At 33.3% G+C, this 22,214-nt stretch overlaps 3 protein-coding genes and 1 pseudogene across 6 annotated transcripts; 3 read left to right on the forward strand and 1 right to left on the reverse strand.

The window, feature by feature from the left end:
• The first annotated feature begins 3,412 nt into the window (after positions 1–3,412).
• On the forward strand, positions 3,413–4,008 carry LOC146949096 (protein CYSTEINE-RICH TRANSMEMBRANE MODULE 9 pseudogene; annotated as a pseudogene). The gene has a single exon (XR_015027144.1). The product of XR_015027144.1 is annotated as a protein CYSTEINE-RICH TRANSMEMBRANE MODULE 9 pseudogene (transcript).
• Positions 4,009–8,728: 4,720 nt separating this feature from the next.
• LOC146949097 (protein CYSTEINE-RICH TRANSMEMBRANE MODULE 9-like) lies at positions 8,729–9,342 on the forward strand. The gene has a single exon (XM_085745196.1). The coding sequence runs from the start codon at positions 8,825–8,827 to the stop codon at positions 9,059–9,061; it is 237 nt and encodes a 78-aa protein (XP_085601322.1). The 5' UTR covers positions 8,729–8,824; the 3' UTR covers positions 9,062–9,342.
• Positions 9,343–12,414: 3,072 nt separating this feature from the next.
• On the forward strand, positions 12,415–13,027 carry LOC146949098 (protein CYSTEINE-RICH TRANSMEMBRANE MODULE 4-like). Its single transcript, XM_085745200.1, has one exon. The coding sequence runs from the start codon at positions 12,519–12,521 to the stop codon at positions 12,744–12,746; it is 228 nt and encodes a 75-aa protein (XP_085601326.1). The 5' UTR covers positions 12,415–12,518; the 3' UTR covers positions 12,747–13,027.
• A 1,642-nt stretch (positions 13,028–14,669) lies between these two features.
• On the reverse strand, positions 14,670–19,483 carry LOC146949099 (eukaryotic translation initiation factor 2 subunit gamma-like). Of its 3 annotated transcripts, none has more exons than XM_085745197.1 (9): positions 19,325–19,483; positions 18,751–18,861; positions 18,552–18,613; positions 17,803–17,915; positions 17,615–17,717; positions 16,911–17,138; positions 16,601–16,819; positions 15,644–15,904; positions 14,670–15,209 (listed from the first exon to the last, which is right to left on the reverse strand). In XM_085745197.1, exons 2-9 carry the CDS (start codon positions 18,854–18,856, stop codon positions 14,901–14,903), a joined length of 1,401 nt encoding a protein of 466 aa, XP_085601323.1. In that variant the 5' UTR covers positions 18,857–18,861; positions 19,325–19,483; the 3' UTR covers positions 14,670–14,900. The 3 variants fall into 3 exon arrangements, with proteins under 3 accessions (XP_085601323.1, XP_085601324.1, XP_085601325.1); XM_085745198.1 differs by having other exon boundaries at positions 18,751–18,864; XM_085745199.1 differs by having other exon boundaries at positions 18,751–18,867.
• Positions 19,484–22,214: the final 2,731 nt, after the last annotated feature.

The raw sequence follows: 22,214 nt of genomic DNA on the forward strand, positions 1-22,214 counted from the left end.
CATATACTGAAAACCTAAAACAATTCTTCTAACTGTCATGTTAACATCTCATTCATTGACTGAAACCTGAGAACAAATCTTCTAACCATCCTATTGATATCTCATTCATAGACTAAAACCTAGCTCAAATCTTCTAACGGCCATATTCATTATATCTGATACCGTTAGTCGGTTGAGTCTGTTTTGGTTGTCTCATGAATGTCATTCCATCTTGACTATGTTTTTGAAGCGATAGTTTGTCGGATTGACTTATATAAAAGATTTTGATCGTCGAAACTTCAATTCCTACTTCGTTATTGGTCCAATTAGGTCATATTCAACGGTCGGATTGGTTATATTTGATACGGTTAGTCGGTTGGGTCTGTTTTGGTTGTATGAGGAATGACATTCCATGTTGACTAGGTTTCTAAAACGATAGTTTGTCGGATTGACTTATATCAAAGATTATAATCACCGAAATTTCAATTCCTACTTCGCTCTTAGTCCAATTATGTCATATTCAATGGCCGGATTGATTATATTTGATATCGTTAGTCGGTTTGGTCCGTTTTGGTAGTCTAAGGAATATCATTCCATGTTGACTAGGTTTCTGAAGTGATAGTGTTTCAATTTTACTTATATCAAAGATTCTGATCGCCAAAACTTCAATTCCTACTTCGTTCTTAGTCCAATTAGGTCACATTCAACGGTCGGATTGATTATATTTAATGTCGTTAGTCATTTCGACCCATTTTGGTCGTCGGAGGATTGTCCTTCGACGTTGATCAGGTTTCTGAAGTGATAGTTTGGTGGATTAACTTATATCAAAGATTCTGATCGTCGAAACTTCAATTTCTACTTGTTCTTAGTCCAATTAGGTCATATTCAACGATCGGATTGGTTATATTTGATATCGTTAGTCAGATGGGTCCGTTTTGGTTGTCGGAGGAATGTCATTCCATGTTGACTAAGTTTCTGAAGCAATAGTTTGTTGGATTGAGTTATATCAAATATTTTGATCGCCGAAACTTCAATTCCTACTTCGTTCTTAGTCCAATTAAGTCATATTCAATTGTCGAATTGATTATATTGGATGTCGTTAGTCGGTTGATTATGTTTTGGTCGTCAGAAGATTGTCCTTCCACGTTGACTTGATTTTCTAAGGGATAGTTTGTCGGATTGACTTATACTGTATATTCCAATCGCCGAAATTCTAGTTACTACTTTGTTCTTACTAAAATAAAGTCATACTTCCACTCCCTATATATAAAACAATATTTTGTTTCAATCCCTTTAAAATTAAGTCATATTGTAAAAATCTCTCAAAAAAAATAATTTTTTTATTAAACATAAATTAAATATGAATTTTTAACTGCAAAAAATATAAAAATTCATATTTAATTCATGTTTTGTTAAAAGATTCTAATTTATTTTTGGACAGATTCTTATAATATTTTTTTTTCTAAAATTGTATTAAAAAATACGAATTTTACATATTAGTTTATTTAAAAGGAGAGACTAAAAGTGAAGATGGAAAACTTTTGGAGAACTAAAAGCCAAAGAAACTTTTTAGAGGGATTCAAATAAAAATTTGATATATTTACAGGGACCAAAATCATATTTAATAAAAAAAACTATATAAAAAAAATTCCTTTAAACAACTTTATTAAATATATATAAAAATAAATAGAAAGAACATAAAATTGAAACTTTTTTTATGAACTAAAGAAAACATAGTTTTATTTAAGGAAAAAGATTACAAGTTATTATTAACCATTTGTCAAAAAATAGTTTATAATACATATTAATGATAAATTATATGAAAAAACTCTTTTACGGTATTAAGAAGATTCTTGGTCTGATGCTACAACAATACTTTCTATCCCTCTTAGGAACAGAGCTCTAGTGGATACTTATGTTTAGCAGCACACGGTCGATGGTTTCCTATTATGTTAAATTGGCTTACACGCATTGTATGACTCTTGCAGCTCATATGCCGAACGCTGCTGATCCGGAACAGAACTGGAACATTATTTGGAAGCAAAAAGTCCCCCTTAAAGTGTGCTCCTTTCTGTGGCGTGCGGCACATAATTGTCTACCCACCCGCTTCGGTTTAATCCAAAAAGGTGTCCCTTTCTCCGATACCTGTGTGCATTGTGATGTTCTAGCAGAAACGCATACACATATCTTCTTCGTGTGTCCTAAGGCCATTATTTGTTGGGAGCAGCTGCAACTTGACACAACTATACGTGACATGCTTCCTACTTCGTATGATTTTTCCACTCTTTTATTTTATCTCTTCATCCGACCAACAATCTATGTCGTCAATGGTTTTATGGAGCTTGTGGAAAAATCGTAACTCTAAGTTATGGGAAAATTCAGATTCAGCCCCTACCTTCATTGTGCAAAGTGCGAAGAATTCTCTTAACGAATGGCGTTATATGCAACATCATAAGAATCAGGGACAAATTGTACATCACACTGTTTTGTGGACAAAACCGCCACCTCCATTCTTGAAATGCAATGTCGATTGCGCGCTATTCAACAACAACTCGGTGGCAGGTTATGGGTTGTGCTTCCGTAACTCAACATGCCATTTTATAGCCGGTATGTCGAACTTTTCGCACTGCTCCCTCATGCATGTCGAAGCTGAAGCATGGGGTCTTCTAGAGGCCATTAAATTTGTTGTTGATAAAGACACGCCCTCTGTCATCTTCGAGTCAGATTACAAAGTTATTGTTGACATAATGAACTCCTCTCATATGCCACAAAATGAGCTTGGAGACATTCTATCTAATTGTAAGGATTTATTATCCATTCACACTAGTTCTATTATGAACCATGTTAGGAAGCAAGCAAATGAAGTTGCTCATTCCATAGCAAGAGCATCCTTATCCAACCCTAGCCCCCATGTTTTCTATATTCAATCCTGGCCAATGACTTTATTAAATATTATATCAATGACATATATGAAATGGGACCAGTCTGAACCCAAAATTTTATTGGTCCAAATTAAACGGAACCTGTATGACAATCATTGTATATAAGAAGAGAGAGTTGTTCTACATACCACTTCTCTCAATAGTCAATTTGTATTTGGTTTTTGCAGAGACCAACTCTTTTTACTCATTCTTATTGAGTTGACAAATATGACTAGGAGTTGACGACACAATATAATTCTAGAAAGACATGAATGAAAGCATACGCGTGCAAAACTAAAAATTCCCTTGTAAGAAAATAAGGAATAAATATCAACAAAAACATATGTGTCATAAAACAAAGCACATGCCGTATTAAGCATAAATGTAAACGCCGTCCTATACTTTGCTTTCTTACCTGTAACGCGTTTATTCAACACGTTAAATAGAATTTTTCCATTTGCATTAAGGAACCATATAGTATATATGTACACAGTTTTGCTTCCATACTTTTCAATCACATAACTACCAATTCCATAATCTTCTTTCCTTTCCTTCAACAACTCTTTGATAATTTTAACTTCTTCATCATCAACATGAGTAACTTCAACAATAAGCAACAAGCCCCAGTATCATATCCACCACAAGGTGCGGCTTATTCTTCAGGACCATATGTAACTGCCCCACCACCTATGGGTTATCCTTCCAAGGATAGCTCTGAAGGGTACCCTCAACAAAGGATTCCAGACCAGACTACATCCAGGGGTGATGGTTTTTGGAAGGGATGTTGTGCTGCTATATGCTGTTGTTGTGCCCTTGATATTTGCTTTTAAGTTATGATTGGATTATTTTATAGCATAGATTGTGCTTATTGATCGATTGTCATCACAGTTTTTTAACTCTGTTGATTTGTGTTGCATTCTTTGTAGTTTGTAGAAGAATAAGGATTTTTATCTCTTTGGACATTATGTATTTATTTGTCCATTTGATGGGTGTTTTTTGTTTCCCTTGTATTTGATACTTTATGATGTACTTGCTTTTTGGTACTAACTTTATGTTGTATTTATTCATTGTAATGTAAATTTTTAAATAAGAAAAAAAATTATCACAACATTTGGGATGGTGGATTATAACAGTGATCTTGTAAAGGAGGATAAAGTGTTTAGCTTGTTTTCTAACACAAGAATAGTCCAAAAGTACTTAATTATTAGCCTTTGATCTCTTACAAATTCCCCCTTTTGGTAAACCCTAGTTTGCCCCACTCCTCTCTAAAAAACTTTGATGAAAAATACAAATATATAAAACTGGACGCAGGGGTGCGTCTCACACAAGGGATGGTCCAACTCGCGCATGGGGCAGTAGCGAAAAGACCACTAAAAGTCGAAAGGCACATCCATATGCACCTCGTGCATGTTTTTGTCGTTGCCTCGCGCATGAGACAGAATCCCAACATCTTCAGACTTTGCGATTTTAATGCCAACAATTTTCAATCAAAACATCAAAGGTAAGCATTGTATTAGCTAGAATCAACTTGGTTCTCTCATATAGTTTCCTCAACATTCTGGTTTAGTACGTGCAAGTTGTTGAGCAATCAATCTACCTAAACATTATGGCTTAGTAAAATTAAGTTTTTTGAGCAATCCTAATTAAATGGTTTTGCAACTCTTGAGCAGATTACAAATTGAGCTTGTGCTTGATTTAGCACAAAATCTTCTAAGATGCTAACTCCCAATCAAAGAGGATTTGCAATGACGATCTTGTATCAATCCAAGTTATAACTCTCATTAAAGAATATAAAATAATTTTGCTTGGTTAATTTACAGTAAGATAATTAACCGTCAATCATAGAGGATTTACAATGAATATCTCATGTTCATTGGCTTTCCGGAATGTAAGTTCGTTTCTATATATTTTCATTTTTGTTTCTATCATTCTTTTTTGACGTTATTTCATTAATAAAAGTCTGACAATAAATCAAATGTCAAGATTGCAGAAATACAAGATGCAGTCTCTTCCATCCATATGCAATCTAAATTATAAAGAGCATGTTTAGCTAAATAATGAGCAGCTTCGAAAACAAACATTGAAACTAATACAATCTTCAATAATAGAGTCGACATAGGTTGAAGATTGTTGATGTGTATTTAACGTCAAGACCACATTAGAATCATCTGATTCTGCTATAAGATTCATAAAAGACATGTATTTCGCAAATTCCAAATCATTCCGCATAGCTAAAGCTTCTCCAACATCTGTGTATGGTAAAGAAAAGAGTTGCCAGCAGCTAGCAACAACGACACCATCTTCATTATCTCTTACCACAACACCAATACCCCACTTACCCTCCTCTATTGAACATGTTGCATCAACATTAAGCTTATAGAAACCACTAAAAGGAGGTGTCCAATGAACATCAGATATTGGCAAAATTGGACCTCCACTTAGTGCTTCCAACAACACCGTACTAGCATTCTTAAAATTCACAATAGATCTTTGTGCCTTTTGAACAATGGTAGTCACATCAACATCAATCCCCTCAAAACATTTCTTGGCAAGGAGACTCCTTTACTTGTTTACCTACTTGTTGGGTAAGTCTTGTAGGCCACAAGGTTGTTTCTTGTAGTGCAAGACAAATTGGGTGATGCTTGTATATACAAGGTGTTGGTTTTCAGTTCTAACAAGAGGTGAAGGTGAGGCAAACTCGGGTTTACCAAATTAGAGAATCCTTAGGAAATCAAAGTTAAGGATTGCTTACTTTTGGATAGAAACTAGGATCGGGAAACACTTAGGAAACACTTTGGGGATAAATCATTGAGTCTCTTGGACACAGAAAGAGATTTAGAAAACGATAGAAATTAGACGTTTATTCTTAGAAAACTTTTTAAAGGCTAATTTCGTGTAACTTTTATATCTCTTTGTAAGAAATTCTTTGGTAGTGAGTTGGAGAGATCTCTTTCCTCCAAAGGTAGGTCAAATTTGTAATTAACTGGATGAATAAATATCGTTGTGCTCTCCTTCTTCTCTTTTATTTTATTTTATGTGATCATTTTGGTTTTGTTGCTGCTAATTTTGCTCCACGCATCAAAGTATTAGTATGAGTTATGATCCAAATTCACAAAACATAATTTGATTTACAAACTTTTGACCCCCTAACTATTTCTATTTCCTTCTTCCCGCAATGTATTACGAAAATACATCTTCTGCTCAAACTTCTTACCACTCAATTTTTATTTATTTATGTTCCCCTCAAATAGATCATACTAGTAACTCGATATATCATACCAATTTAATTTTAACTCACTTTGTCCTAAAATAAGTAACATATTTGCAAAAAAAAAAATATATATTGTTCTAAAATGAGGGTCACTTTTCAACTTTCAATCTAATGTTAATTAGTTTTTTCAATTTTATCCTCTAAATAATATTTCCACATCACTCACAAGTTTAGTTTACATTTATAGTAGCAATGAATACAATAATTTTTTTTTGTCAAGTACTCTAAATAATATTTCCACATCACTCACAAGTTTAGTTTACATTTATAGTAGCAATGAATACAATAATTTTTTTTTGTCAAGTAGCCTAAGAGTTAGAGCTCACACAATTAAATGTGGAGAAATGGGAGTGTCCGGGGTTCGAACTCTCACCTCTACATAAATTATGCAATGTCCCTACCAACTGAGTTAAGCTCACGGGGACGAATACAATAATATTCTATTAAGTTAATTTCATAAAACTACTATTATCTTTTGGCTTAAATATTAAATTTGTCTATGCATTTTCACCGCATTTTGGCATTGTCTATGCACATTTTTTGTTTAGCTTAAATACATGCACTTTGTAAAAATATTATCATTTGTCATGTTAGCTTCACGTAAAAAAAATAAAATAAACAAAGCTAATGGTTTGCCATGTGGCGTGGAATATTCAGTTCACATGGCACAGAATTAGTTTTGCTTTTTTTTTAGGGTTAAATATGTTTTTGGTTCTTATAAATATATCAAATTTTCGTTTTAGTCCCTCTAAAATTTTCTTTCGACTTTTAGTCCATATAAAATTTTCAATCACCATTTTTTATCCATATACTTAAGTCAACATTATTTAATAAAATTGTTCAGAAATGTGTAGAATATTGTAAAAATCTTTCCCAAAAAATTAGAATATTTTAATAAAATATGAATTTTTAACCACTAAAAATATAAAAATTCATATTTAATACATGTTTTGTTAAAAAAAAAATTGAGAATCTTTTAATATTATAATTTTTTCTGTAAAATTTTATTAAAAAATTTGAATTCTAGATTTGAGTTTACTTAAAATGAGGAACCAAAAGTGAAATGAAAAACTTTTGGGGGACTATAAGTCGAAGAAATTTTTTAGAGGAACTAAAATAAAAAGTCGTTATATTTACAGAGATTAAAAACACATTTAAACATTTTTTTTAATGTACCGTTAACAGAAGGACCAATAACACTATTTTTACAAAGTGCATGGACTTAAAGCCAAACAAAATAAAAAATGCACAGACTAATGTCACATAATGCAAAGACCAATCACATATTTAAGTCATAGGATGAAGTATGTACGACATCATTGTATATAGAGTAAATGATCACTTTGATATCTGACTCTGCACCTCGCTGTCACAGAGGTCCTTGACTTAGGATTAAATACAAAGTAGTCCCTGAATGTGCAGTTCCGTTATCAGTTTAGTCTCTGGCGTTAAAAACTTTTGTTAACTGTTGAGTTGTCGTGCATCAGTTGTCACATGGATTAAAGTGAAAGTAGAAAATTGTCACTTTGGTCCTTGAACCCAATATCCCAAAATTGAATCTCAAATCCCAAATTTAATCCCTAAATCCTTAAATCTCATCTAATTCCCTCTTTTGGTCAAAATCAATTTCTTTTTTGTTGTTGTTAATTTTCTAGATTGTACTTAATTCTTATGTTTATAAAAAATCACCACCTTTTACTCCTCAATTCCAAAAAGTGTAATATTTCCTTCATTCTATAGTGTAAGTGCATTTAAGCTGATTAGTATATTTCTAAATGCATGTTTGATAAATGTGTTTTAGTAGAGAGTAAGATGTGGTTGAAGCTATTTTCGATAGTATGTCTATTTTCGATAGTATGTTTCTACATGCATATTTGATAAATGTGTTTTAGTAGAGATTTAGGGATTGAGTTTCAATTTGGAAAGATATTGATTTTTAGTTCAGTGACCAAAATGAAGGTTTTCTACTTTCACTTTAGTCCATGTGACACCTCATGCACGTAACATCATCAGTTAACATAAATTTTTAACATAGGACTAAACTGATAATAGAATTGCACATTCAGATACTACTTAATATTTGATCTTGAGTCAGAGACCTTTATGACAGCGAGGTGCAGAGTCGGGGATCAACGTAACTATTTACATTTCTATATAAGAAGAGAGAGTTCTACTACATAGCGCTTCTCTCAATAGTCAATTGGTCTTTTTTTCTCTCGCAAGACCAAGTCTTTTTACTCATTCTTATTGGCTTGACAAATATGACTAGGAGTTGACGACACAATATAATTCTAGAAAGACATGAATGTTTGGAAGCATACGCGTGCAAAACTAAAAATTCCCTTGTAAGAAAACAAGGAATATCAACACAAACAAATGTGTCATAGAACAAATCACATATATACCGTATCAAGCATAAATGGAAACGCCGTCCTATACTTTACTTTCTTACCTGTAACGCGTTTGTTCAACACGTCAATAGAATTTTTCCATTTGCATTAAGGAACCATCGGCCATACTATAGCATCCCTCAAATGAAACCTATATATACACATTTTTGCTTCCGTATTTTTCAATCACATAACTACCAATTCCATAATCTTCTTTCCTTCAACAACTCTTTGATATATATTTTTAACTTCAACACATCATTATGAGTCACTTTAACAATCAGCAACAAACCCCAGTATCATATCCACCACCAGGTGAGGCTTATTCTTCAGGACCATATGTAACTGCCCCACCACCAATGGGTTATCCTTCCAAGGATGTCTCTGAAGGGTACCCTCAACAAAGGATTCCAGACCAAACTACTAGCAGGGGTGATGGTTTTTGGAAGGGATGTTGTGCTGCTATATGTTGCTGTTGTGCCCTTGATATATGCTTTTAAGCTATGATTGAATTATTATATGGCATAGATTGTGATTATTGTCATCACAGTTTTATAACTCTGTTGTTTCGTATTGTATTCTTTGTAGTTTGTAGTTGAATAAGGAATTTTTTATCTTTTTGGACATTATGTATTTGTTTGTCCATTCGACGGATGTTATTTGTTTCCCTTGTATTTGAGACTTTATGATGTACTTGCTTTTTGGTAGTAAATTTATGTTGTATTTACTCATTTGTAATGTAAACTTTTATCAATAAGAAAGAAAAAAAAAATTATCAGGATCTTCTTTTGTTTGACGCAATAGTGATCTAGTAAAGCATGATAAAGGGTTTAGATTGTTTTCAACACAAGAGAATAAAACAGAAGTACTCAATTATTAGCCTTTAATCTCTTACTAATCCCCTCTTTTGATAAACTTTAGTTTGTCTCACTCCATTCTTAAAAACATCAATGAAATATACAAATATATAAAATCGGACGCAGGTGTGCGTCTCGCGCATGGGATGGTGCATTGATGCACCTCGTGCACGAGACAATAACGAAAAAGGTCATTGAAACCCTAGTTTCCCTAAATTTAGTGTGTTTCTTTGAGATATTGAGAGACTATTCTCTCTAGGTTTTTGAGTCATGGAACTAAAAGTAACCCACCATACCACCCTAACAACACCATATATCATCATCATGGGATAACATAGAAGTAAAATGAATAATGTTATTTGTACGACCATTTGTGGCAACTTTGATTACAACTTTCATTTTCTCAATTCTTATTATTTAAAAACAATAGAGAGCGAAAGGAATAGAAAAAATAAGAATATAATATGAATATATATATATGAGAGAAAGTTATAAAAAAATTGTCATAAAATAGTTGTACAAATATTATTTCTCAAGTAAAATATTACATTGAAGACAAGTCCACAAGCAGTGCGGCTTCTCAAACATATAGGGGCCTCCTCCACTGAAACTCTCACTTCCCATCCATCCAACTCTCAAAACACTTTACTCAATGGAGAAGAACCCAACTAAACATCATGTCAAAATTGAATAATAGTTCATTCTCCAATCATCCAAGAACTAATCTAAAGATGATTCCCAACATACATATAAAAGACATGCATAAATCCTTCCACCAAATTTAGAGAAACAAAATTGTCTTATATCTGCTAAAGTCGAACGTTTTAACATTGACTCTTCATACTTTACAGCTAAAAATGTTCTATATGACAACTTTATCAGCTAGTAGTCATTATCTTCATTTATATAATAATAGACATAAATTCACTTTTTGTTCTCATATTTTCAAAAATTATTGAAGTTTTGGTCCCTCTTTTTTAAAAATTAGTTTTATGTCCTTAGTTTAACTTTGGATACAGTTATATAAAAAAGACTTTTTGTTACAAAGTTAGTTCAATTTTTTTATCCATATTTTTTTTTCTCTCTAAAAAAAATTATTTCTTGAGAAGTTGTTCTTGGCAGGTTCTCATTTGAAGCTTTTTTTAGATATATTTTAAATTCTGATATTTGTAAAGGTTGTAAGAAACGGATGCAATATTCTTAAAAATGATTATTTTTTAAAAAAAGTGATTTTTTTTTCTTAGGGTCTTGTTAACGAGTGCCCCGGGGGCACTTGTTAACATTTCCCTTTTTCTTAAAATAACTGTAACAAACTGCTGTTAATATTTTTTCTAAATGGAATGATCAAAAATCGTTTAAGTTTAGATAATAAATTTAGGTTCATCAGTCTAAGATCTTTCGCACCGAACCTCTCAACGGGAAGGGATTGTCTCCGGTGAATTATTTCTCCAGTTTTCTCCTGTGAGTGATCTCAGCCATTCATTTCATTTAATAACAAATCAATGGATATTAACAAAACTAATTAAATGCAAGCTTTGTCTTTGTCCTTTCCTTAGTTCCTCCTGATATCCCCTTCACGCACAAACCTATCACAACCCACCTTACTAACAAATCTCAACGGCAACCTGCACAAGTGGTGGTCGGCCGCACGGTGGAGCAAAGAGGCGGTGCACCACAGCAGCGGTGGTGTTCTCCCTTCCCTCTCTATTTTTCATCTTCCTTTCTTCAACAAATTAAAAGACAAAACTCGTTAACCTTCAAAGACATCAATTTATGGATTTTATTCTTTTCTTGATTAAAAGAGAGAGATAGCAACACCAAGTGAGCGAAGGAGATTCAAATTCTAAGTTTCAAATTCTTTTTCAATTGGCTTTAGGTTGATTGCTGGGAAATTGATTTCCACTCTTCTTTTTCATTCTCATTTATTTTAGCCAAATCACTTAAGAAAATCACAGATTGGGATTGAAAACCACAAAAGTTGAGATGAAAAGCCACACAACACGAAATGAAAGGAAAAAGTCAACCCATGTGATTTAATTGTTTTCATTAATAACCATTGATCTCTCATTAAAATAAATGAATGGCTAAGATTATTCACAGGAGAAAACAGGAGAAATAATACACTGGAGAGATGATCCTTTCCCCTCTCAACATACATTTTTGCTTACAAACAAACTTCCCTGGACCACTAATTCTTTTTAATTTAACACCTTGAAAAAAAATTATTAAATGGATTATACTAATTACTCGATATTATTACATTTTAACAATTTATTTATGGGGTTTGCTAGGATACACCCACTAGTTTTTATTAAGGTGTGTTTTAACAAAGATATAACTAAAAAGTTGTTAAATACACCTTAAGGTGAATGTTGCTAAAACACACCTTCTAAAAAATAAGTGGGTGTATGTTAGCAACTTCTATAGGCATTTGCTAGGATACACCCACTTATTTTTTAGAAGGTGTGTTTTAGCAAGTTATAACTAAAAAGTAGTTAAATACACCTTAAGGTGTAGCTTGCTAAAACACTCCCACCTAAAAATTAGTGGGTGTGTTCTAGCAAATCCCTTCATTTATTACTCTCTTTATGCTAAAAACGAGTAACACATTTGCAAATAAAGTCGCACATAAAGTTGATCTTATCATGAAACCATTACTATAGAATTTCAACTCTTAAATTTGCACATAATGTTGATCTTATCATTAAATCAATATGACTTCTAGATTTTTTTTTATTTTTTTGGAGACCGACACAATATAATCTAGAAAATTCTGAATATTTGGACTTATACGCGTGGTGTATTTCTTTGGAAACATATAATAAGGAACATCAAATGTGTCACGAATCAAAGCATGTAGCGTATGAAGCTTAATTGTAATTGTAAACTCCCTCTTATACTTTCCTCACTCTTTCCTTTCCCACCTGTAACGCGTTTATCCAACACGTCATTCAAAATGAAACCTATATATATACACACATTATTCCTTCTATAATATACTTTACAATATCAGATAACTACAAATTCCATATCCACAATCTTCTTTATCTTTCAACAACTCTTTGAAGACTTTGATAATTTTAACTTCATCATCATCAACATGAGTAACTTCAACAATAAGCAACAGGCCCCAGTATCATATCCACCACCAGTATCTACAGCTCCATATGTAACTGCACCACCACCTATGGGTTATCCTTCCAAGGATGGCACTGAAGGGCACCCTCAACAAAGGATTCCAGACCAAACTACTAGCAAGGGTGATGGTTTCTGGAAGGGATGTTGTGCTGCTATGTGTTGTTGTTGTGCCCTAGATATCTGCTTTTAAGTTCTCATTGAATTATTTACTGCATATTGTGATTATTGATTGTTTTGTTACCACAGTTTTTTATCCCAGTTTTTTCCTATTGTATTCTTTGTAGTTTGTAGAAGAATAAGGTTTTTTTTATCTTTTTGGACATTATGTATTTATTTTTCCATTTGATGGATGTTATTTGTTTCCCTTGTATATCATACTTTGTATGTTATGAATTATGATGTACTTTTTTTGTAGTAACTTTATGTTGTAAGCATATATTTGGTCATAGTAATATAATTTTTTGTCAATAATTTTTTTCTATCACAACATGTCAAATGGTGGATCAATATAATGGTGGTGACTTTCTGACTTGTGAGTATCTAAAAACTAACTAAAATATCATTTTTTTTATCAATGTAGTCCTTAAATTATTAAAATCAATTTAAAAGGTTTTTAGACTATTCTTCTATTCGATTATTTAGTTCCCTGGTTAACATTTTCGTAAAGTTGACCCCCACAAGATTTTAAATTATGAAAGTACATCACTTTTAGCATTCTTCGATAGGACATTCTTTCACATTCTTCCAATTTTCTTATCAATTTATCCCGTAAACTTCATTTTTTTTTTTAAGTATCCCATTAGCCAATCATAAAAACAACCAATTAGACCCTAAGCATATAATTTCCTTATATACCTCATTAGATGAAATTTTCAATTTTGTTTGAGAAATAATTAAGACCTTAGACCTAACACTGTGTTTGGTATGAGAGAGTTAGAGAAGAGAGAGTAAGGGAAGAGATAAGTATAAGAGAAAGTGAGAATTTCTTCTGTTTGGCAAGCAAAGAAAGAGAGACGATAGATCTAAAATGGGTGGGGTCCACAGCTTTTTATCTTCTCTCTTGGTATGCGGAGAAAGGGAGAAGAAAGGGAGATCTGTATATTTAATAATTTTTAAATATGTTAGACTTCAAAGGAAAAAAAAACATTACAATCAATCTTGAATCAAGATTTTTATCTTGCATCGCAAGCCACTGAAAACACCGTCTCGCAACCACGGCGCAGCACCGCCACCTATGCACCACCATGAAGCCATCCCACAAATGAAGCCCTCTTTTTGTTGTTTAGTATCCAACAAATGTGAGCAAGACCATCACAAAGCTACCTTGGAGCTTCTTCTTTTCAACTCACTTTCAAAAATGGACCATCGCTCAATTGATTGTTTCATCGATGAATCACTCTTGAACACAATCATCCATCACAGCATTATTTCGTTGAAGCCTCCTGCAAAACCAACAAAGAGGCAACATATTCGAGGTGAGGCCAACTTACACTCATCCCACAAGACCACTAAGGTACTGGTCATCACCATCCACTGATTCACATTTCAATGAAAAAGTTCTCCCTCAGCAACAGTCAACACCTCACAAAGCTGAGAAGGGCTTTACATGTTTTATGCAATGTCAACCACTTCAATTGGGGAGGCAGGGAAGAGAATTTTGGGTATAGTAAGAACTGTGGAGAAACTTGACAGAGAGAAGTGAGGTACTACGTGAACCACTATCATATTTTACAGTATCTATGTGATTTACAATAATTAAATCAAGGAATGTGACCATAAGAAAAATGATTTATAATTCGTTTGGGTGGCCTGAATTCATATAACAATGAGCTTAAGGTGTTTTTCACTTTGAATGTCTTCCCTACTGAAACGTGTCTAGTAAACGTACCAAAACCTCTAGAGGTTCACACAGCCTTGTGAACACATTCCATTACTGCAACAGCATAGGAATGGCCCGACAAAGTGTACCAATCTTGAAATTTTCAACAATTGCTTGGTAACTTACAGTATGTATTATGAAATGCCTCGCTAGAGTTAAGATCCTCTCCATTTATCATAAATGTGAAAACAAAAAATTATTGCTGGACCAATTATTGTGAAGGTGGCCAATGAATGAAAACAAGTGATGGCTGAGTTGTTTGCTCGCATTCTAAACTCAATCAGCATAAAATACAATTTCAACAATAGGAAACCAACAACAATGTGAAAACAAAAAATTGACAATCTTCTACATCTCACAAAAATGGTTCCCAACAGTTTTTTCCCTTCCGACATACCTACTAAATTAATCTCAGGTTTTTATAAAAGCTATTTCTTGTAGTCTTTCTCTTGATCTGTCTTTCCTTCAACTCAGATGGGGGGCAGGAGGAACATCAAGGGTGATACCAGCTTGGATTTGGCCCCAACCGATGAGACGCCAATGCTTCTCAACACGTCTACTTAGAGCAATCTTCTCTCCCTTGCTGGTGCACACAGGGGAAGTAAGTTGCAACTTTGCCAAGTCATTCTTCACAGCTACCACTCTGGCACCTGTTGACATTGATCCTATGTTCAACATTAGCATTTCTGTTTTCGTCAGCTTTGAGACCTTTCCTTGTCTCTCAGAACCTTTTGTCCGGACACCAAGAAGCCGTCGAAGCAAGAAAAAGTTTACCTGCAAGACCATGTGCATAGTTCATTAAAAAAAATAAAAATACCTTTCCAGCACAATAGGGGGGAACTAAGTGCCATAACAGAAAAAAGATCAACACTCTTGACACTAAATTAGGGGTAAAGATCCTCTCCATTTGTAATTTGTTCCATTTGTTGCAATTTGGAGAGAGATAGACACAAAAAAATTAATGATGGTGGGATCCACTTAGTGATAGGACCCACCACTTTTTTTTTTTTTGTGTCTATCTCTCTCCAAATTGCAACAAATGGAACAAATTACAAATGGAGAGGATCTTAACCCATTAATTAGTACCAAGTGTAAATTATCTAAAGACTTCAGAGAAATGGACATGTTAATCTTTATCCTGATTGATTTGTCTTATGAATTGATAAACCAAGCGAGACTGCAAGAGACAAGTAGGTGTAGTCACTTACCTCAAGTTCCACAAAAACATCAGGCAGTGATCCAACCTCTCCAAGAACTTGCCCTACCAACCTGTCAGCACGTGTCAAAGTGGGATCCATTGTGGTTCCAACACCTATAAGGCCTCCAGGAACGGCAAATTGAAGCTCATTTTGTTCAGCAAATAGTGAAACTATTCTGGAGTAGATCGGTGTGCATCGGATATTTCCACTCTCATCTTTAACAACTATTCCAGGTCGAACTTCAATGAATTGGTTGACCTTTAAAACACCCTGCAAATAATAAATTGTACGATGTGCTTAAAAAGAATGTGTCAAATGTCTAACCCCAAACATGGCTCATGATCAACGGGTACATGGTCTCAGCCAATTGGAAATGGAAATTGATCATAACATATTCAATTGATTTAGACAAAAAACATCAGAGTTAAGTCCCATTTTCTTGTTTGGAAATAGAATGGCATATGGAGCCTTCTATCAAGTTATTCTAAAAATTGGATGCATAAGGTTTTATGGAAGAAAGAAAGATGTAAAAAATTACAAAGCATTTTTTCTCACTTATTGAGCATCCATGTATCATATTGCACGTTCTTCACATTATTTGCACAACACTTTGAAAGTCTAGAATAAATGTTATAAATCAAGGCATTGGTAAAGGCAAAAATCATTCCAAACAGCAATAGAATTGGAAATGCTAAGAGCCTGTTTGGTTTGAGAAAATATATATTTTCATTTCCACTTTTCATTTAAATTGCAAAAGCTTCCCCTTGTTTTCACTGTTGTCTTTTTTCAAATATTTGTACAGAAAACAAGATACAAAATGAAAACAACGAGGCAGTCTTGCAATTAAAAATGGTAACAGCAAATGGAAAATTGTTCAATCAAACCACAGAACCTAACATCTGCAGGTCAGGTCAGTGCAAATTAAACATGCTTTTTGGAATATCGACCAAAGAAAGAAAGACTTACCCTCAGAATACTCCCACCAGCTACGCCTCCTTTTATTTCATCAACTTCATAACCAGGTTTATTGACATCAAATGACCGAATTACTATCATATTAGGTGGAGAAATGAAGTTCCGTTCAGGGATTGGGATCTTTTTCACGATGTACTCACACACAACATCAATATTATACTTCAATTGTGCTGAAATAGGTACTACTGGTGCACTATCAGCAACAGTGCCCTGGGAAAACACCAAAAAAAGGGGAGAGTATCATTTATGTTGTTCGAAAGGGACTCACTTGTATAATTATACCTCCTCATAGAAAACTTACTTGTATAAACTTCTGAATTGCTTCATGCTGGTTGATAGCCACATTTTCTTGAATCAAGTCTACCTTGTTCTGAAGGATTATTATGTGTTGTAGACGCATAATTTCCACAGCAGCTAAATGCTCAGAAGTTTGTGGTTGAGGGCAACTTTCATTAGCTGCAATGAGTAGCAAAGCTCCATCCATAATTGCTGCTCCGTTAAGCATAGTAGCCATGAGAATATCATGTCCCTACAGAAATTGGAACAGTAAAACAAATATCACAGATGTAAAAAAAAAATAATAGCTAAAGAAGTATTCAATAATATAGCATAGATGGCAAAAAATGATACCCATTATATGAAAAACCCCACACCATACGAAAAAGCACCATAATTCTTTTAACTCCGTACCATTGAATGCAAACCACTTTAATTGCATAAAAAAATTAACTTCGGTGAGGGAAAGCATTGGCTTACATAGTAGGCCTTGGGGGTATACGTTTAATTTAATAGTACATATACATGGACTAAAATACACATATCTTCCAGGGATTAAAGAATTGAGAGATAATATGATAAGGAGAGCAAACAATTACGAGGGCAACCAATGTAAAATAAAACCAATTGTGCAAGAATATGAAAGTATATCCCCCTACATCATACTAGAATCTTATGAAATTATGCCTAAAACAACCCTATATAACAAATGATGGTTCAGGACCTTACCGGGCAATCAACAAAAGAAACATGTCTCAGCAATTTCATCTTGGAATTTTCAAACCCAGGTACATCACACATAGGACTATCTTCCTTTCCACTTCCATAGGCCCTACAGGAAGGGGGAAAAAAATTGATCACGTTACCAAAAGATGAATGACCTAATACCAAAATGACAAATCTAAAATAATACCCACTTGTAGGACATAGGCCTTGGACACCGTTCATCTTCACACTTGTATATTTTTGCATTCGCATAACCGAGCTTGATTGTAATGTTACGTTCCAACTCATTTTTAAATCGCACAGTCTGTAAAACATTCATGGGAGAACATAGGTCAACAGTTTAACTATACATTATCAAAGCTCAAGGAAAATGAACTAAAATACATATATCAAGGTTATCTATAATCCTTTATCAAAACTAAAAATGCAAAAAAAAAGTAGAAAATTCAATTGATCTAAATATTATCAATCAACTATGTAACCACTAGGAACCAATTTTTGGAGAGACGGCTTTTCCATAAAGCAGATTGTTACACAGATGAGGCTAACTACACAACGTATCTACGACACACTAAAATTCATATACTGAAACAAGGCACAAGCACACGTCATGATTTTATGACAACTAAGATTTCACAAATTTCATGTACCCGCTTAGTAATTGGATTGAGAAAAATATAAATTCAAGGCAATGCCAACACTACTTGGATTTCGAAAATTATAAATTGTAGGCGATGAGTTATGACAATGATTAAATGCTATATACTTTCTTTCTGTTTGAAACAATTCACCTTGGTGTAAATAGATCCATCATTTAGATATTTCCATATACCATATACCACAAATTACACATTTACAGATTATAATGTACAGTTAAACACCGTTATCCTTAGCCAAACACCCTCAAAAAAGTAGAGAATGACTTGATACAAGGACATACCTGAACACCTGATATTGCTTTCACAACCGTTGACTTTCCATGTGCCACATGACCTATGGTACCTGCCAAGATAAATTTCATTACCGATCAGCATCAACAGCCATTGACGAAAAAGCACACAACTTTTTTTGAATTTCTAGTTATGTAATTGCAGCAAATTTGAACATGTTCCTATAAAAAATATTGAAATATATATTACCAATATTGATAGTAGCCTGACGGGATATGACTTCAGGAGACAGCGGATGCAATTTGTTGACATCCAACGTACTCAGGTCTTGTTCCATCAACCCCCTCCGAGCCATTTTGACTGCTTCTTCCAATAAAAAAATTGAGTGAGAAAACTGATACATGGCACAATGTTTGATATAACTGTATTAAGACCCCACATTTTTGTTGTAAAAATCTGTATATAAATATGACACAAAACCTATTCCTTTTAAGTTTTATTGTATGATTACAAATTTCTATACAGTTTTAAAAAATAATAATAATCATAATTTCCCATAGACCAAACATATACATTGATTGTTCTTAAGCACCTTGAGATTTCAGAGATTTATAGATTGATTCCTAAAATTTCAATTTAGGAGTAAAACCCTACAACTATAGTAAGTCATGTAATTTTTCATTAAAAAAAAAAAATGCATTAAATCATAAGGAGCTTATGAAACATAAATCAATGGCATTAACATATCAAAATTGAACACCATTAGATAAATTTCACAAAAAATAGATAAAATTGAGAAAAATAAAAGAAAATTAAAGATTACCAAATAGTGGGATTTGAGTAGAGCAGCTACAGTGAGTGAAATTTGATGTAAATAGCAAAGAAGAGAGCTTTATCGACTAAGATTGCAAAAACAACAAGATTCTCTTTGAAATCGGTTCTATGAGTCGAGAAATCGGAGAAGATTCTTGATGTATGTGGTTTTGGGGGTGGCTAGGTTTTTTTTGTCGAGTTCAGTAACAGAAGAAGAAGCAGATGGGTATGTGGGTATTTCGTTTTATGGGTTTCGGGTTAGTTATTATGGGCCAAGCATGTAATATGGAGTCCAATAAGCACACGAATTCTGCTCTTTACCCAACAGTACCGTTAAATTTGCGTAGGTGAGGTCAGACATAACCTCATTTCCTTATTTCCAATCTCAAATCTCTCTCAAATTACCCAAATCCGAAATTCCTTCAACTCTCTCAAATTACCCAAATCCGAAATTCCTTCAACTTCAAATCAAACAACACTTCAATAACAAATCAGTTTTCACTTAAATTATGTTGGTATGATAGATTTTTTCACTTAAATTATAATTTTTTAGTTTTAGTGTTTTGTTTAAATTCTAATTTTTTTTCTTCAAGAAATGATACAATGTTACATGTAAATGACTTATATTTCTTAATTGTTATGATGTTTAAATGTTTGCATGTTTATGTTAGATTTTTTGTCTTAAATTAGATTTTTTTAGTTTTAGGGTTTAGTTTAAATTTAGATTTTTTTTGGCAAGAAATAATACAATGTTACATGTGGATGACTTATATTGCTTACTTGTTTAGATGTTTGCATGTTTATGTTTTAGTTATCAGTTTTAGGGTTTATGTATAATTTGCACTCCAAGTGTTTGATGAAATGTTTGAATGAGTTTTTCATTGATTGTTAATTTTTTTTATAGTATAGGTAGGTTTGAAACAATGACCGATTTGTTCAGTGTTAGCATACTCTTCAACGGTGAAAATCCTCATATGTTCAAGATTCGGTACATTAATGTCACGTTAAAAGGTCTCAAGGATCATCTAGATGAAATCAACCAAGGACTCAGCCCCGGAGACACGAGGAGGGTAAATACATTTGGTATGAACGTCCAACGTTTGACGACGAGAGAATAACGTTCAGTCCGCTAGAATTAAAGAACGACGACGGCGTGAGGAGCATGTTCTCGATTTTTTGACAGCACAACATGGTTCCGGTGATCGATATGTTTGTTATGTTGTAGAGATCAACTGACAGTTTGATTCCACCAGAAGATCGAGATTAGATAGAGAATGCACCTTCCAACTACAACAATTGTATTACCTCTTAATAAGGTCAAACCTGTTAAACAACAGCTCTCAAGCATTCACCCGGAAGTTTTATTGTTCCTTTCAAAAATTAGGTAGTGATTTGCAAGCCCCTTTAAATACAACATGCATAATCAACTATATAAGTTATGATATCTAATTCCTTCGTATAAGATGAGTTTCACGGAATGGACCTGATTCTTTATGTGATGACTCGTCTTATACGAGGGAATTTGATGTGATAACATATATAGTGGATTTTGTAGAATACATATGTTGTGTTCTCTTCATTCTTTTGAGGAGAATGTAATGTAATGTAATGTTGATGAAATTAAAACTAAATAAAATTGTTGTTTGTTTAATTGATTTTGTGTAATTGTGTAACTTTATTCGATTTCATAATACGCAATTTTTATTCGAATTCACGCTGGGTTAATTTAGTCTTGATTCGAATTTAATTATTCAATACACAATTTTTATTCGAATTCATGTTGGGTTTAATTAGTCTTTTTCTAATTTATTTATTCTTTAATACGCAATTTTTATTCAAATTTATCTATTCAATATGCAAATATAAACAAAAATAAAGTAACACAAGTAACAGATATAAAAACTCATTTTATTAATATAATGATACATTTACAATGGGGTAAAACTAAATATGAGTTATAAAAAACCACCAGAAAATGATGTAAATAACATTAGGCTATGAATTCAGCAAATCCTTAATGGGTGGAGTCATCTTCGTCATACCAATAATAGTAACAATTGACTTGAGAGCACCCAAAATTGAACCTAGAACTTCCGGATACTCTTCTCCAAGATACTCATGCAAGACAACACCAAGATGACCCATCAATTATTCCTCATGGCAGTGCTTCATGACAACAACAATTCTCGAAATGAGGTGTGTTGCTTGCTGCATCACCTTTGCACTCTTGTTGTTTAACCTCCACTTGGGTTAAAATGAAAAAAAAACCACGAGATGACGTCATTTTAAAGAACCCTAAACCCCTCTTTCTATGAAAGGTTAAGGATGAAAAAACAACATTGTTGTTGTAGAAGGAAGAGGAGGAGAGAGCGAGGAGGAAAGAATGTGAGAAATGGTGAAGGTTGGAAGGGAATTTATAGGAGAAATGGATGCCTAGGTTGTATCTACACATAATATGAGTAAAAAAAACGTGTAAATGAGTCAAAAAAAACGTGTAAAGGATGCCTTAAACCAGCTGACCACCGTCCAAAAAACGTGTTCTTTAGCTAAGACCGTCGGCCACAACAGCGTGAGTTAACTTTTCAATTTTCAATTTATTGATTATACAAATTTTAATAAAAATTATCCTTTAAAAGCCTTAAAAATTGCCTCAGAGACCCTTGTTAGCAATTTCTCCATAAATAAAATAAAATGATGCATGGGAAACTCGTGTTACTGAACATAAGTGAATAATATGCAATCAATAAGAAATTTTTTTTGCAATCAATAAGAAAATTTGTTTAGGAGAAAAAAAAAAACAAAGACAAAATTCAATTATAGGACCATGTGATTAGATCATCTCATTGACAAAAACTCTTTCATAGTTTATTCCACGTTAAAATCGCACTACACACTACAGA

Source organism: Medicago sativa, chromosome 2 (genome assembly GCF_051527215.1).
Source record: "Medicago sativa cultivar Bolivia chromosome 2, Bolivia_mono, whole genome shotgun sequence".
Lineage (NCBI taxonomy): Eukaryota > Viridiplantae > Streptophyta > Magnoliopsida > Fabales > Fabaceae > Medicago > Medicago sativa.

Coding starts and splice junctions, on each gene's coding strand:
- LOC146949097 (XM_085745196.1), top strand. CDS start 8,825: ATGAGTCACTTTAACAATCAGCAACAAACCCCAGTATCATATCCACCA.
- LOC146949098 (XM_085745200.1), top strand. CDS start 12,519: ATGAGTAACTTCAACAATAAGCAACAGGCCCCAGTATCATATCCACCA.
- LOC146949099 (XM_085745197.1), bottom strand. CDS start 18,856: ATGGCTCGGAGGGGGTTGATGGAACAAGACCTGAGTACGTTGGATGTC. Junction 17,916..18,551: donor AAGCAATATCAGGTGTTCAG/GTATGTCCTTGT, acceptor AATGTTTTACAG/ACTGTGCGATTTAAAAATGA. Junction 15,905..16,600: donor CTGGTGGGAGTATTCTGAGG/GTAAGTCTTTCT, acceptor TATTATTTGCAG/GGTGTTTTAAAGGTCAACCA.